A 15,953-nucleotide genomic window follows, 5' to 3' on the forward strand; every position below is an offset into this window, starting at 1 on the left:
GTCAGATGTCTCACTTGTTCTGGAGGGAGGAGAGGGCCAGAGGAGGTGGGGGAAGAGTGAGGGTTAGGGGGGCTGGACCAGGGGGTGGCGGAGTGGAGGCAAAGCTCTTCCGCCTGGTAATTTTGTGGGCGTCTTGTTCTGGGAGACGGGAGTGAGTGGTGGCAGGGGCACAGAACACAGGACGGAAGGGCAGGTGACGCTCATTGCGCGGAGGTTTCCATGCCTCTAGAAATACAGAGCGCGGGCGTGTTTTCCTTCTCAGGTCTGCCTGGACCTTCAGAATGGTCCAGAGGTGCTGCTATCACCGGACAAGCAATGGGTCCGGGCTGCCTGGCACTACTTGAGCCAATTAAGCAGAGACAGGGTTGAATCATTATGAGCGTTTATTCCAGTATTGCCGCAGTATGGGAGAGCAGCAGGTTATCCACAAAAACCTCTCTGCAGCCACCATAAGCCAGCTGCTTATAAGTACAAAGAAAAGTAGGCAAAAGGGCAGTTTACAGATATGCAAAAGGACTAGGGGTCTCCAAAGGGCTTCGTGATATGCAAGGTCTGGGGTTAAGTGGGGAAATAGCTAAAGGGAGTGCCAAAATTAACAGGTGAGCAGGCTGGAGATTTGCAAAGGCCTGCAGGTGTGCAAAAAGAGCTGGGACTCCTCAAAGGGCTGGCGATTTTGGTTTCTATAACAAATCTTTGTTAATCTTTCCATGATAACAGGCAGCTCCAAATGGAGAGGAAGGGCTGCATCTCTAGGTCAGCTGCTCCAGCCAGGGTAGAATGTGCCTTCTTTAATCAGAATAAAACAACCCTGCTTAACAGAGCATGATTCATATTTCTTACAATACTAGCTGGTTCCCCAGGATTCTATTTCTGCCCCCTTTCACTGCCAAGAAGACAGGAAGGAGGCTTGGACAAGGCGCAGGCCACTGATAGGGCCCATCCCAGCCAGCTGTCATCATAGGCACTCCAGGCTCTGACACTACCCCAAGGGGACATTACGGGTTCTGCCCACTGTCTTATTCACACGTGCAAACTCACAGCATGGTATGTTTTCCTTCTATGTCTTGGCTCTATACTTTTCCTTGCCAGCTTCCAGGCTGCCTTTGATGAGCCTAGTATTCCTATGTAAGAAAATCAGGTGACAATCATCAAAGATAACCAAGGGTTATAGTGAGGGTTAGGGTTAGGGAAAGGGTTGTTACTGTTGTCAAGGGTCTAGTTCAGTGATGGCGAACCTATGACACGCGTGTCAGAGGTGACACGCGAACTCTTTTTTTTGGTTGATTTTTCTTTGTTAAATGGCATTTAAATATATAAAATAAATATCAAAAATATAAGTCGTCGTTTTACTATGGTTGCAAATATCAAAAAATTTCTATATGTGACACGGCACCAGAGTTAAGTTAGGGTTTTTCAAAATGCTGACACGCCGAGCTCAAAAGGTTCGCCATCACTGGTCTAGTTCAAGGGTCAAGCATCAAGAGTTAGGGTAAAAGGTCATGTGTCAAAGTTTCGTGATCAAGGGTTGAAGGTCTGGGGTCAAGTGTCAACGTTCAGGGTTCAAGGGTCAGAGGTCAAAGGTCATGGGGTCTGATATCTAGGGTTATGCTGAGGGTTAGGGTTGTTAAGGGTCTAGGTCAAGGGTTAGGGTCAGGGGTCAAATTTCAGAGATCAAAGGCCAGGGCTCAAGGTTGGGGTCACAGGTTAAACACCATTGAGGTCAAAGGTCAGCTGTCAAGGGTCAGGGGTCAAAGGTCAATGTTCAGGAGTCAAGGGTCTAAGGTCTAGGGTTATGGTTAGGGTTGTCAAGTTTTGGGATCAAGGGTCAAAGGTCAAGAGTAAAAGTCAATGTGTCAAGTACCTAAGGTCAGGTGTCAAGGTCAGGGTGGTCAAGGGTCAAAGATCAATGGTTAAGGGTCAGAAGTCAAAGTGCATGGTGTCAAAGACTAGGGCTAGTGCTAGGGGTTTGGGGTTAAAGGTTAGGGTTGCTAGGATAGTTAAGGGTCTAGGTCGAGTGTCAAGGTTTAGGGTCAAAGGTCAGGGTTCGGGGGGGTCAACATTCAGAGGTCAAAGGTCAGGGGTCAAGGTTTATCATTCGGGTGTCAAGGGCCAGGGGCCAAAGGTCAGCAGGCAGGGGGTCAAGTGTCAGGGTTCTAAGGTCTAGGGCAAGCATGTCAAACTCGCGGCCGGCAGGCCACATGTCCTGTTTAAATAAAGGAGGCATTGTCTAGGGCTGGTCTATTGGGGGTAGAGGAGTCCCAGTAATACCCCAGGCTTCAGTGAAGCAGGAGAATGCCTAAGAGGGCAGCCTGAGGACCTTTAGAATGTGCTGGAACAGTGGTGCAGCCTTCAGAATGCCAGGCAAACCGAAAAGCCCATCAGGACATCTGGCCACTCAGTGGTGGGGCAGGCTGGCCTCTGCTATGATCACCTGGAAGGGTCCGGCAGCTTTCTGGCTACAGGGTCAGGGTCAGGGCCCCCACCCAATCAGAACCAAGAATAAACCTCCTCTCAGGGCTCTTTCCATTTCCGAGGAGAATGGGGGAAGTGGAGCCAGTAGGCCTTTGAGGAGAAGGCGGAAATGCAACATGGTGGGGGCTGAAACTCGACCAGCAGACAGTGTTTCAAACCGTGGGTTCTGACCCATTGAAAGGTCATGAAATCAATTTAGTGGGTTGCGACTGATATGTTTAGAATTTAACAGAAAACACCAGAGTGCACTGTCTTATGTCAGTGCCGTTTCACTAACTGTATGGGTGTGTGTGTGTGTACATGTCTGAGTCGCTGAGATGAGAAATGGGGACTATAGAGATAATCAGACCCTACTTCATTTGGGGAGAAAGCATTGGGTTTTGGGTCAGGCAGAGCTGGATTCTAATCCTCAGTGCACCTTACTGGCTATATGACGCTGAGCCAGACATCTAACATCTCTGGCTCCGTCGCCCACAGGAGTCAGCAACGCCAGTAGCGACCTCACCGATGGTGGTGAAGCAGCTTAGCCAAGAGATGTCCCTCTCCAGCCTCCCGGAGCTGGTCTCAGGCCCTTGGGGGCAGCTGCAGCCCCTGTGTGTTCCTGCCCCTCCTCCCCTGAGCCTTGCTTGTGGTGCAGTTGGCTCCCAGGGACCCCCCTCCTCTGCCCCACCCATCCCCGCACCTTCCAGGGTGACGCGGAGAAATGATGAGACAGCAGCCTATAGGAAGGAGATCCAGGAGAGGAAAAAGAAACAAGTTTTATTTAAGCCCCAAACACTCGGCTAGAAAACCGAAAAAGGAGAGCAGGAAAGTGGGGAGAAGAAAAAGGACATTAAAAAAGAGAGACAGAGAAAACACAGCAACCCTTTTCCATTTAGAAATTGTCAAGTTACACTGACAGAGGTCACAGAATATCCACAGAAGCCATCACTGCTACACCAACACGGGCCCTACGGGGTGGACCGGGCAGGGTGTGGAGCCAGGGCTCGCCCCGGGGGGGCCCACCTGGGACCCCTCTCCGAGCCCGAGGCTCCTAGGGAAACAGCATATTGTGGAAGGGGCGGGAGAGAGAGCCCCCGTGTGAGTATCACAGCACAGTGGGCGGGGGCTGGGAGGACCAGGTACAAGGGCCCCCCAGGCGGTTTAGTTTTCTCTTGGTCAAGCACACACGGATGGACAGAGCAGCGAGGCGCATGCAGCTGGAGGGGAGGGGGAGGCATTGACGTGCTGTGGGCTTTGAGAGGCCAAGGGGATGGGGGCTTGGGAGGGCGGCCAGAGCAAGTGGTGCAGGGATGATGGAACAGTTCATCACACAGGCACTTCCGCACGCCTGGGTCTACACACATTTGCACACTCCCACACAGGTCAACATGCACCTCCATGTACACCCCCCTGTCCACACATGTGGCCCACATACATACAGTCTCTTGCAGCTACACACATCTGCACACACACATCACACGCGCTCTCATATGCAAAAGCTCTTCCACACCGACGTGCAGGTGGGCAAGTGCTGATGCCCAAGCAGGTTCCACGCACCTACGGGCGCACACCTCCCCGCCTACGGGGGCGGTAACCCACCCCTGTGCACACACGCTTCCCACCACGCACGGGGAAGTGGATTTGTGCCGGTGTACACGGACACGCAGGCTGTGCACAATTCCACGCAAATGCCTCTCAGCCCGTAATGTGCAGGAGCCGAAGTGAAAGAAAGATGCGAATCCCGCTGGGCTCCACGTGAGCAGGTGGGGCGGGCCCAGGGTTCCCTCCCTCTGCCCCCTGGGGGATGGACACTCCCCCCTGCCCCCCCCTCCCCACAAAGGGACATTCAACTCAGGACAATGACGGTGGGGCACACATTCAGGTCACCGGGCTGAGGGTGGGAGGTGAGGGCAAGTGAAAAGTAGCAAGCGAAGAGTCATGGAGTGGAGGGAGGAGGGGGCACCACTCCCCCCTCCCCTCCCAAGTCAGGGGTCTCTGTACAGCCAAGTCAAACCACACCATGTTACTGGACCACAGAAGCCAGGCCATGTGCCCACCCTCCAGCCCCCCTCCCCCGCCAAAACAGCGGCCAGGGAGAGAGTGCCGTGGTTTTCTTTTTTTTTTTTCTTTTTTAAATATTTATATATATTTATATTACGTATATTATATATATAATATGTAAATATATTTTTAAAACAATATAAAATGTTAAGACACTTCACTTAAATGTAAAGAGTTGCCTGCAATTAAAAGTAATTGCATCATTTATGAGGTCCTTTTTTTTTTTTTTTCTATTTTCCAGGTTTTGTTTTTTTTCAGGAGGGATTTTTTTCCTCTTCTTTTGTTCTTTTTCAAAAAGGCTTACTTGCCTTTGTACAAAAATGATCCAAAGCTAGAAAACAAGAATGAATCAACAAAAAAAACAAAAAACAAAAAAAAAAGAGAAATGAAGAAACACAACCCAGTTTTCCCTCCCTCCCCAGCCCTCAACAGCTCCCCGGGAAGGGACCTTCCCACCAGGTCCCAGGGCCCAGAGGCGCTGCCTTCAGTGGCTCCTTCTTTCTGTGCTTCTCTCAGGGAGACTCATCCCAGCCCTCCCTCCCCTGCGCGTACCCCACTTTGTGCTCCAAACAGTACCCCTGCTCCCTGGGGCTGCACTCCACCCTCCTCCTCCTTCCGCACCCACAGAGTCTCCCTGTGGGCCCCTCACTCTGCCCTCTGCGGGGCCAGGCTGAGAACCAAAACTGGTTTCCCTCCGCCCCGCTCAGGCCAAAAGCCAGGCGGGTGTCCGCAGGTGGGGGCCTGGCCTCAGGGACCCTCAAGGATCTCCCCAGCGGTCACCGGCTCCCCATTCAAAGACCACGTCGTATCCCTTCCCTGAAAGCCCTCCGATCTCAAAGAGGATGGTTGAAGGTCTAGTCCCCCTACCCCTGGGGTCAGAGCCATCCTCACGGCTCCTGTCAGCCTCCTCTGTATTCCCCCCATTTCCCTCACAACCAGACCCTTCCCACCCACCAGGCCTCAACATCTAATCATCTAGGCCCTCCATTCCTGCCCACCCCGCCCCCTGAAATAAGTTAATGTCGTTTAAAGTGCTAAATTAGGAAACTAAAAGTTCCAAACACCCCTCCTGGGCTGCCGGCTCCCAAGGCAGTGTCTCCAGGGCCAGGCTGTCTGCTCCCCGCACCGTCCACAGCCAATAGTCCACAGGGGCCCCTCCTCCCCTTGGCGCAGGCCAGGTGGCCCCTCATCACAGGAAGGGAGTCCCAGGAAGCCAAGTCCTCTCCAAGGACACAGATTCAACGGCCCCACGTACCCCACACCCATCCTGAGGCCCCTCAAGCTCTGAGGCCCCTCCAGTCCCAAAATCTTGACTCCAGGCCCACCAGGGAGCAAAGAAACAGCCGTGTTCAGAGTTCAGTCACTGCGGAGCTGGGACAGGCGGGGTGCCTCCAGGGCCACGGTCTGCCTGCGTCCCACTTCCCAGCCTGGCACGGGTTGGTCCAATGTCCAGCTTCCAGAGGAGGGGGGAGCCGGGTCTTGCTGCTCCAAGTCTCCGGGGCTCAGAGCTTGTTTGGAGTGCTCTTAGGAAGTTGGGGGGAGGGGGGGAGGGGGGAGGACGGGGGAGGTGCAGGAACTTCAGGATGGACTTGGACAGAGGAGTGGACAAAGAGAAAAGGGAGGGAAGATGATAGGAAGTGGGCCATTTTAGAACAGGAAGTCAAAGGAAGGTGGTGTGTTTTGGTTCTCAGTTTTACTGTTTTGCTTTTTATTTTTAAAAAAGAACGATAATTAAAAGTGAATCGTTTTTAAAAAAAAAAACACCAAAAACACCAACAGGGGGTGGGGAGAGAGAGACGCGAGGAGGGCCACCCCTGTGGCAACCCTCCCCAGGGTCTGAGGATGGAGTGGGGATGGGGGGGAGATGAAGGGAAGAGCAGGGAGATCCATGTCGGGGGTCAGGGAGGGGGGCAGGCTGGGGTGGAGGTGCGAGGGGGCCTCTAAAAGGAGATGGAAGAATTCCTTGCCCCAAACGAAGTCAATACGGGGATAGAGGTTCTGGAAGCCGAGGGCTTTTCTGAGACTGGGCTTGAGGTCTCATTCGACCCGCTCGTCTCTCTAGACGGTTTAGTGGCCTGGAACACAAACAGGGGTCAGGGGTCAGAGAGAGGAAGGGAGAGCCTTCATGCTGGCCCCCAGCTGAAGCTTTAAAATAGGAAAAAACCTCCACATGTCCGAGAGAAAAGTAACTGCAGAAGGAAGAAACCGTCTGAAGAGAGTGGTCCCTTTGAGACAGGGCAGGGGGGGCACAGCAGGGCAGAAGGGGGCACGGAGTTGGACCAAAGGGCCTGGGAACTGGGGTGGGAACACAGGTCCAAGGTTACTGATAGGAAAGAGAGAAGGTGGAACAGAGGGACCAGAGAAGCACAAGGGAGACGGCACCAGGGCCAGCGGAGAGGGAGATGGGGCGGGGAAGAGGACAGGGGAGGGAGGAAGGAGAAATGAAACGTTAGCGGCCACGGCCACGGGGTGCATGCCCTGGGAGCAGGGAGGGAGGAGGTGGGCTCGTAGTCCCAGAGGGCCGCAGCCCAGCCCGGGGCCCTGCCGACCTCAGCGGGAGGCTGATTCTAAGCAGAAGGTCTTGGGGTGGCATCTGGGGAGCGTGTCCTCCCCGGGAAACACTTCGCTAAAGAGCCTCCCCACCCCCACCCACCCACCCGGGAGGAAAAGGCTCTGGCCGCACTGAGCCTCACTCCCACCTGCTTCCTGTACAGCTGCTTCTCCGGGCCTGGTGAGGGGGGCGCTCACTCCCCGGTATCATGTCCCGCACTCACCACTCAGCTCTGATAGTTAGAAGCAGCCCAACCCCTTCCCCGCCTCCAGCAACCCCTGCAGCTGGGCGGGTCCTGGAGGTTTGTATGGCTCCGGAGCCGCCTGCATCGCCTCCACCTCCAGGAGAGGATGTGGGGCAAATGCCGAGTCCCGGGCCGGCTCCAGAATCCGCCTCCGGCGTGGGCTCCGGGGCCTGCATATTGGGCAGGCGCCCCAACCGAACCTGCTGCTCACTGGACTGAGGTCCACGGGGTCAGGGCTACGCGGCCGGGTTTTCTCCTGTCCCTCCTGGCCTTGCTCAGCTACCAGTGTGACAGCGTATTTACTGATAAAGAAGACGGAAAGGGAGAGGACTGGAAACAGCCGTGGCCCCTGGCCAGAGACCTCCTGCCGGTTAGGTCTGCGCAGGTCAGTCTGTTTCCCACGACCTGTATTAGCAGCCAGCTGCCGGGTCAGCTCTCCCAGAGGCCTTGCCCGGGAAAGCCAGGCCGAGCCCCCAGCAGCCTGGAAGGGAAATGAGATCGCAGGCAGCCTGACCGCTGACAGCGAGCCCGCGTTTGCTGCTGGTGGTCATGTCGCCCCCCTGCCCCCCCCCCCATGAGCGCGTGATTCATCTGGGGTTTGCTCACCACACTGCAGGCTGCAGTCGACATTGCCCCCCACTCAAGGCACGTTCCCCTTTGGGTCTCCCGCCCTCTCCTCTACTGTGGCCGCACATTCCTTACTCCAAAGGGTTCAGGCACCGGGTCCTTCCGTTCACTCGGGCCTTTGCCAAGAGCCAGGTGCCAGGCATGGCCCCTTGATGGCAACCGAGAGCTCTCTGACTCCCTGTCACTTCCCCTGGGCTCCTGTCTGGCCCCATCCCCGCCCCTTTCCTATTTAAAGTTCTTTCTCCCGTGTCTCCTGCATCTCTTCACATCTCACCAAGTCCCGGGCCAGCTGTTTGATTCCCTCCTGGCTGTCCCCTTTGTTCTCAATTCATCTCTAGTTAAAAGCTTTTCTCTGTTCCTCCCCTTTAGCACTTGTCAAAAGCCTCCATCTATGTCTATTCTGAGCTTTGGTCTTTAAAACACCTGCCTTCCCACTTGGGCCTCTACCTGGCCCTGCATTCACCCAAGTGATGTCCCCCCACCCCCTGCCCACAGCGCTGGGCAGAGTCACATGGATGGGATGCCCCCACCCCCTGCCAACCTCTCCTTCACGGAGACCCCTTACAGTGGCTCTGTGAGCCTTTGTCTGGTCAAGCTCTCTCAGGCCCTAGTCCCTCTCGGGAGACTGACCGGCTGCAGCAACAGCCACAGCCCACTTCCTGAAGCGGAGGGAGCATGTCCAGCTGTGCCTGTGACCTCGCCCTGCACCCTGCGCTGCTCAGAATTCTCAGGTGGCACAGCTGCTGTCTCTGAAGGTTCCTGCCACTTGCATCTCCCCAGCCAGTCCGTCCCTGTTGCTCCCAATTATGCCCAGAGGAGCAGAGCTTTGTCAGGTGTTCGGCTCTCTGCTGGGGGAGGCCGGAACCCTTAGGCTGAACCCTGCACCCTCCTCGTCCTGTGGGACACAGGCTAGCGGCCTCTCCATGCCCTCGCACGCTGACCGGTCCCTCCACGCTATGACGCGCAGATTCCCATACGGGCTCGATCATCCTGACGCAGCAGACCCTGCTGGCCGTTCCTCCGGGCCCATCCCCAGGCCCACCCACCCGCTGCCCACCAGCCCTTCTTCCTTCCTATTTGCCTGAACCAGGCACAGGGCTGTCAGGAGAGACGGGGCTTCTCACAGCCCAGGCGGGGAGGGTCCTGAGAAATACTAGCATATGGCAATTTCAAGCAATCCCTTCTCCTTGCCAGTGGCGGATGTAGGCAGGGCAATGAGGCGAGAGGGGAGATCAGATGGGGGCTTCCGGGAACGATTCTCCTGCCCCCGAGAAGATCTGTGTCCTAGGGCCCCTGGAATGAAGGCAGCCCTGGGGGCAGGGCAGAAGGCTGGGCCAACAGGACCCAAATAGAAAAGAAACCTGTTTCCTGACATTCTTGAGCTGCTGAATTCCCCAGCCCTGGGTCCTCCCTGCCTCCAGACTTCTGTCTTGTTACCGAATACCCTCCTCATTGTGTAAGCCATTTAGAATTGGAGTTTCTGTGACTTGCCGCTAAAAGCATTCCAACTGATACACGAGGCCCAAAGCTGCTCCCCAGTGCTCCAGGCGACAGTACCCAGGTCACTGGTGCCATCTCGCCCACGCTCCCTGCGACCCAGAGCTCCTGCTCCCTGACAAGGCAGGAGACTCCAGAGGAAGACAGGCAGACCCGGGCCCAAGTCCCCGCTCTGCCACCGCCTCGAGTGGGACCCTAAGCAGGGTCTCCCAGGGCTTTCAGGTGCTCACCTGCATGGGACCTGCATGGCAGGGGAAACAGTCCCTGCAGCATCAGGGCAGGTGAGACGATGCCACACAGAGCACCAGGCTCGGTGTCTGTACTAAGGACGCAATACGTGGGAGCTGTGATTATTACGATAGTTTAACATTTCAAGTCTGCTTTGTCTATTTCCCCCTGGATTGGGCCTGATACTCGGCAAATTCATCCACCCATTCATTCATTCATTCATTCACCTACCCGACAAATATTTACTGAGTGCCTACAGCAGTGGTTCTCAACCTGTGGGTCGCGACCCCTTTGGGGGTCGAATGACCCTTTCACAGGGGTCGCCTAAGACCATCGGAAAACACATATATAATTACATATTGTTTTTGTGATTAATCACCATGCTCTAATTATGTTCAATTTGTAACAATGAAAATACATCCTGCATATCAGATATTTACATGACGATTCATAACAGTAGCAAAATTACAGTTATGAAGTAGAAACGAAAATAATTTTATGGTTGGGGGTCACCTCAACATGAGGAACTGTATTATAGGGTCGCGGCATTAGGAAGGTTGAGAACCACTGCCCTTCAGGGATTAGCAGTGACAAAGCAGATTGAGCACATGTGTTTTAAGATATAAAGTTATGAGGATTAAATATGATACATAAACTAGGTACATGGAAGGTGTACTGACTACTAGTATTTTCTATCTGCCTCTCCATCCTCCCCCCGATCCAAGTCCTGCCCTGCTCTGTGCCCTGGTTGGCTGACACCCCCACCCCCTGCCTTTGCTGACTAGCTTCTGGTTGGGTTATGGCAGGATGGAGAGAGAAGGGGTGATGTTTCTTCTCCACTACCTCCCTCCTTGGGGTCACGTTGCAGCCCTGCCCTCCCTAACTATAGCCCTGCTGTCCAGTCTCACCGGGCTCCCTGAATTCTATGCCTTCTGCCTCCCCCCTCCCCAGGGTGGTCCAGCTTTCTGCTTTCACCAGTCCCTGGGTACCTCAACATCCCTGTGCTTTCCCTCATCCCTCTGGGTGGTCCCTTCATTACAGTCCATCCATTTGAGCCATCTGAGAGGATACAGTGGGTGCTCACAGCGCTCCCAGCCCTCGAAGAAGAGGGGCTGTCCACAGGGGCACCAAGACTGGGGTCCTTGCACCCCTGGGAACCTGGCCGCCACGCCATCCCTGGATCTTGAGCACAAATCCAAGGGGTTTTTCTCAGCTGTGTCTCCGATTTCTGTGCAGCCTCGGGCACTGCTGCACCACCTCAGAACCCCCATTTCCCGGCCGTGAGGTGGGAATGACGTTGGGATTCCTGGGGGCCGCTCCTGGCTCTGATCCACCTTGCTCTGCACCCCGGGAAGTCCCTTTCCATCTCTGCGCTGTCCCCTCGGCTGTAAAGGAGGCGGCGGGACTCACCCATTTCTAACCTCCTGCCTCTGAGCCTAGAACCTTCTTTAGGTCCCAGCATCTGGACATTTCACAGCCCCAATGCCCAGAACAGGCCTGGCATCTGGGACCTGCTGAGAAATAGTCACGGAACCAAACAAGTGCCCTAACGGCCTCTCAACATCTAGGCCCAGGGGCCACCCTGCACCTCTGGGCCAGCCACCCTGGCACCCGGGCCCACAGGGCAGAAACACCCACGGTGAGGTCAACTCTGTACCCACGGCTGCAAATCAAATCTGAATGAGGGTGAAACACCCCCGCCGCTCCTTCCCATCTGGGGGTGAGGTCTCTCTCCTTCTGCACCCCCCCCATCCGACGTCCACGGGAACACACTGAACCCCAAGCACCAGACTGAGCTGCAGGTGCAGGCTGGCTTCTCCCTCAGCTGGGCAATGGCCTGGGAGCTAAGAGGGAGGCTGAAAGGAGATTTGGGGGGTGGGGTCCCACAGAGCAGGTGGCGAGAAGACAGTGGAGAAGAGGGGAGTGGCAGAAGATGAAGGGGCATCTAAGTCCCCCTCCCACACCCCAGGCAGGCCAGGTCTTAGAAGGACCCGTCACTGGGGCTGGTGGGGACAGGAGTCTACTCGCTCCCCCTCCTGCGGAAGCAGCTGCGGAGAGGGCTCTCTGGCCCTGTGTGAGGGCCGGTGCGGGGAGAGGCCTGGCTGCGAGCCTAACTCCTAACCCAGATCCAGAGCCCTGGGATTAGGGAGAGGAGAGAGGAGATGGCTCAAGGGGCTGCTGGGGCGGTCCTGGCAGGAGGACCTCTCTGGGCATCAGGTGGGAAGGCGGTCACGGGGACAATGGCAGGAGGCGGCCAGCACACAGCACTGCAGGGTGGGGGCGGGGGACTGGATGGGGCCGAGGGCCTGTTCCCGTGGTGCCCACCTTACCTGCTGCTGGGCCTGGATCCTCATGTACTCAGCCCTCTGCTTGCCATGCTTGCCTTTGTCGGGGCTGCCGGCCTGGCCCTGGGCTGCCTTCAGCCTAGAGGCCCCTGGAGTCACCACCTTCATGGGCGGCACGCTGCCTCCGCCACTCTGCAGGAAGAAGAGCCGGGTCAGGTGTGTGTGTGGGGGGAACAGGAGTCCCAGGCACTAGGCGGGGTCTCTGGGGCTAGGACCTCTTCAGTGGGCCCTGGAGACCCCTCCAGGCTCCACACCCCTGCCCAGGACTCAGGGCCACTCTCTGAGGCCAGGTCTAAGGCCTCCCTGAGAGGTGGCAGGGGTACCCGCTAGGTTCCTCACCACTCAGCTCCCCAGTGAGAACTCGGTGGTGGTTTCCTTGGAGAGCCCAGAGGCAGCTGGCACCCCTTGGGGGAGCCACTTCTAATGTAACACCCCCACTCCCAGCAAGGGGCACCATCCTGAGCCCAGGAGAGCAGGTCTGAGATGGGGGAGTGGGGGGGTCTTTATAATGGCAAACAGAGCAGGATTGGCAGCCCCAGGCCCACATCTCCTCCCAATGGGAGATGGGGGTGCAGTCTCCCTAAGACGGACCAGTCCAGCCCCCTGAACCACTCGAGGTACCAGACCTGCCCGGAAGGGCCCTGGGAGTCCAGAGGCGCAGGCAGAGAACGACAGAGACAGAAAGAGTCACACAGGAGGGGCGGGGAGCGGGGGGAAAGAGTGAGAAAACTTTATTTGTTGGTTTACAGATACAGAGCAGAGGAGAGGCCCTGGTCCCTGCCAGGCCTGGATGGGCTGGTCCCTGTGGAGGCCAGCTTCCCAGCCTCCAAGGGCTCAGCCTGCAAACCCTGCCCGTCGCCAGGCTCCCAGGAGGGTGGCAGGAGCGGAGAGAAGGCCAGTGGGAGAAGGGGGCTGTCTGGGTGCTCCTGCAGCCCCCAACTCCCTCCAGCTCTGAAGATGGAGAGACTGGAGCATTAAGGCAGGAGGGGAGAACAGGGGAGGAGGCAGCCACCTTGGGCCTGGGGGGCAGGGGTGGGAGGCTGCCAAGGGGCCTCTCGGAGGGGGCCGTGCCCATCTGGCTCAGCGTGGCTTCCAGCTCCCGGAGCGTCTCTTCCAGGCTGTCCATCCGCTGGGGGGTGGCACCCCTCACTGTGCCGCCGAGGCCAGCACCGGGCTGGCCCTCACACTGCCCGCTGCCAGGTGGGGCGTCGTGTCCAGAGTCCTTGGGGGTCTCCTCTGGGTGGTCTTCTCTGGTCTCGGCAGTGGAGGGCTCTTGAGTTCTGTCTGGGGCTGGTCCCCGAGAGCAGGGGACCCTGGCTCCTCCCTCTTCCGGACTGTAGCCCCCTGAGCCCTGTCTCTTCAGAGGTGCCCCTGGCTTCTCGGGCACCCAGCTGCTGCTGGGCCTGGAAGCCTCGGCCACCACCTCTGGCGGGGCCCTCCCACTGCCAACCAGGGTCCGGGGTCTGGGGGTGGGGGTCGTTCTGGGACCGGGCTCCTCCAGCCTGGCCTCTGGTGGGGAGGGAGGGTCGGGGGCACACTCCGTCAAGATGATCCGGGGGATGCACAAGGCCCTGGCACCCAGGGCCGCCTGGGGGGAGAAGAAAGATGAGGCAGAATATGATCCCTGCAAACTAAACCACCAGAGCTGGGGCTGGGGCTGGGGGTGGGGGGGGGTTAGACGATGGGTGAGCCCAGCCCCTTTCTCCCATAGTGGGGGAAACTGAGGCAGGGGAGGGGCCTGAGTGAACTCAGCAATTAGAGGCCAAGCTGGGACGAGGAATCAGGCCTCCTCCCACCACACCCTCCAGCCTCCCGCGTTCTGGCAGAGAAGTCAGTTTACCAAGAAGCACAGACACAAGCTGACTTCTCCTTGCCCGTGCTGAGTCCTGGGAGCAGCTCTCCCAGGCACCCCCCTCAGTTTGCCCACCTGTGCAATGGGATAGCAACAGGAGGGGCGGGCGGAGAGTCAGTGAGCTGGCACCCTGCACACGGCTGTTTGCTGGATTGAACTGAGTGACGGCCCAGCAGCCTGTGAGGGTGAAGACCAGATGTTGGCCTCCAGGTTCTGAGGGTTAGGCTCTCATCCTCACCACAGGCCAGAGACTCCTGGTCCCTCCACCCTCCACTTTCAGAACTTCACAAGGCGGGGGACGTGGGGGTGGGGGGGAGCTCGGCTGGACCAAGTCCCTCTGTTGCACACAGGCTCCGGCAAAGCTAGAGCACCTGCTTCTGTGTGAACATCCCTCGCTTTGGCTTTGGAGCGGCCACAGAGACCCCCAAACGGAGTGAGCCCTGGTCTAACTCTGAGCCCCAGTTTTGGGCCGGGCTCTGTCGCCTACGCCTTCACCTTTCATCCCTACTGTAACCCACCAGATGGCTCTCACCGTCTTCACGAGGTAGAAACCAAGGGTGGGGAGGGTCATGTGACTCGCTCAAGGTCATTTACCCACAGCTAGTTAGTGGCAGCGCCAGGACTTGAACCCAGGTAGTCTGGCTCCAAGTCCAGTGCTCTTTCCACTAAAAGGAGCCACAGGGAACATTTGGGGCGGGGGCAGCAGGTTCCCCAGCCTCCCTCCCACCCGCCCTGCCACCGGCTTACCTGAAGACGGGGGTGCAGACTAGGAAGGCAGAGAGGGTAACCCATGCCTGCCTGGCTCCACTGCCCGACGGTGCCTTGGGGTGCAGGGGTGAGCCAGGTCCCCAAAGGCCCACGGAGGGGCTTTGCCCACTGGGCCCCTTCCGATTGGCTCTGAGCCAGAAGGGGCAGGGGCTGGGGGCCGCAGGCACAGCCCTCTGGGGGCAGCCCTCCCATAATGCTCATCCCCAGACGGCTCCTCGGACAGCTCTGTGTCCATCCTGCACCCAGCAGACAGCACTGCCCCCCATCTGGCGCCTGTCTGCTCCCCCTGGCCAGGGAGACAAAGCACCACCAGGCCTCAAGCCAGGCCAGAAATCAGGTGGTGGCCGGCATGGAGCCCACGGTGGGCCAAGGAGAACCAGGGGAGGCAGGGGAGCCTGTGTGCGCGGGAGGCTGCCCGCCCAGCGTGGAGTGACTGAGCGGAGGGAGATTCCCAGTCGCCCCGTCCAGCCCAGCGTGGAGTGACTGAGCGGAGGGAGATTCCCAGTCGCCCCGTCCAGCCCAGCGTGGAGTGACTGAGCGGAGGGAGATTCCCAGTCCCCCCGCCCAGCGTGGAGTGACTGAGCGGAGGGAGATTCCCAGCCCCCCCGGCCCAGCGTGGAGTGACTGAGCGGAGGGAGATTCCCAGTCCCCCCGCCCAGCGTGGAGTGACTGAGCGGAGGGAGATTCCCAGCCCCCCCGCCCAGGTTGCCCTCCCGAGGCACAGTCCCCGAGGGGTGCAGACAGCAAGTCCACCCCCAAGTTCCCAAGAACGAGTACAAAGGAAATAAGTGCAGGGGACAGCAGCAAGGACTGAAGTCAGAGAGAAAGGAGAGCTTCCCAAATGCTGAAAGATACGGAGCCAGCAGCCAAGGAAGGGTGCGGGTTTCCATTCCAAGCTCCCTGACCAAGAGGGCAAGATGGGGCCAGGGGCCTGAGAGGGGCTGAAATGAGCTCCCCCTGGGGAGTCCTGGCCCCAGTGCAAGGCACAGGTTCCTGTGGGAGAAATGAACCCCCGCCTGGCACAGGCAGCAGAGTAGGGGGCATGGTGGAGACTTAGACAAGGGCTCAGGACAAAGTCAGATTTTGAGTTGGACTTAAAGTCACCTAGTGAACAAGGTCCAAACTCCCAAGGACAAAACCCAGGCTGCAGGCCAGACCTAAACTCGGGCCACAGATTGGAAGAAAATACCCAGACCCCATGGGCTGACCCGAATGAAGCCTGTAAGAAAAAGCAGACCCGCCCCAACCGGTTTGGCTCCGTGGATAGAGCGTCGGCCTGCGGACTCAAGGGTCCCAGGTTCAATTCCGGTCAAAGGCACGTGCCTT

The 15,953-nt window shown here is 57.6% G+C and overlaps 1 protein-coding gene across 8 annotated transcripts in view; it reads right to left on the reverse strand.

Moving 5' to 3' along the window:
* Positions 1–6,059: 6,059 nt before the first annotated feature.
* SRCIN1 (SRC kinase signaling inhibitor 1) overlaps positions 6,060–15,953 on the reverse strand; it is a 64,344-nt gene continuing 54,450 nt past the window's right edge. For 4 of the 8 annotated variants that reach the window (XM_059670803.1, XM_059670801.1, XM_059670800.1 and 1 more), the window contains one exon: positions 12,175–13,595. In XM_059670803.1, coding sequence (XP_059526786.1) covers positions 12,588–13,595 — 1,008 coding nt within the window. In that variant the 3' untranslated portion in view covers positions 12,175–12,587. Of the gene's footprint in view, positions 6,839–11,992; positions 12,140–12,174; positions 13,596–15,953 lie in introns of those variants that run through there. The other 4 variants (XM_059670805.1, XM_059670804.1, XM_059670807.1 and 1 more) reach the window with 2 other exon arrangements.

The sequence above is a fragment of the Myotis daubentonii genome, chromosome 16 (genome assembly GCF_963259705.1).
Source record: "Myotis daubentonii chromosome 16, mMyoDau2.1, whole genome shotgun sequence".
Taxonomy (NCBI): domain Eukaryota; kingdom Metazoa; phylum Chordata; class Mammalia; order Chiroptera; family Vespertilionidae; genus Myotis; species Myotis daubentonii.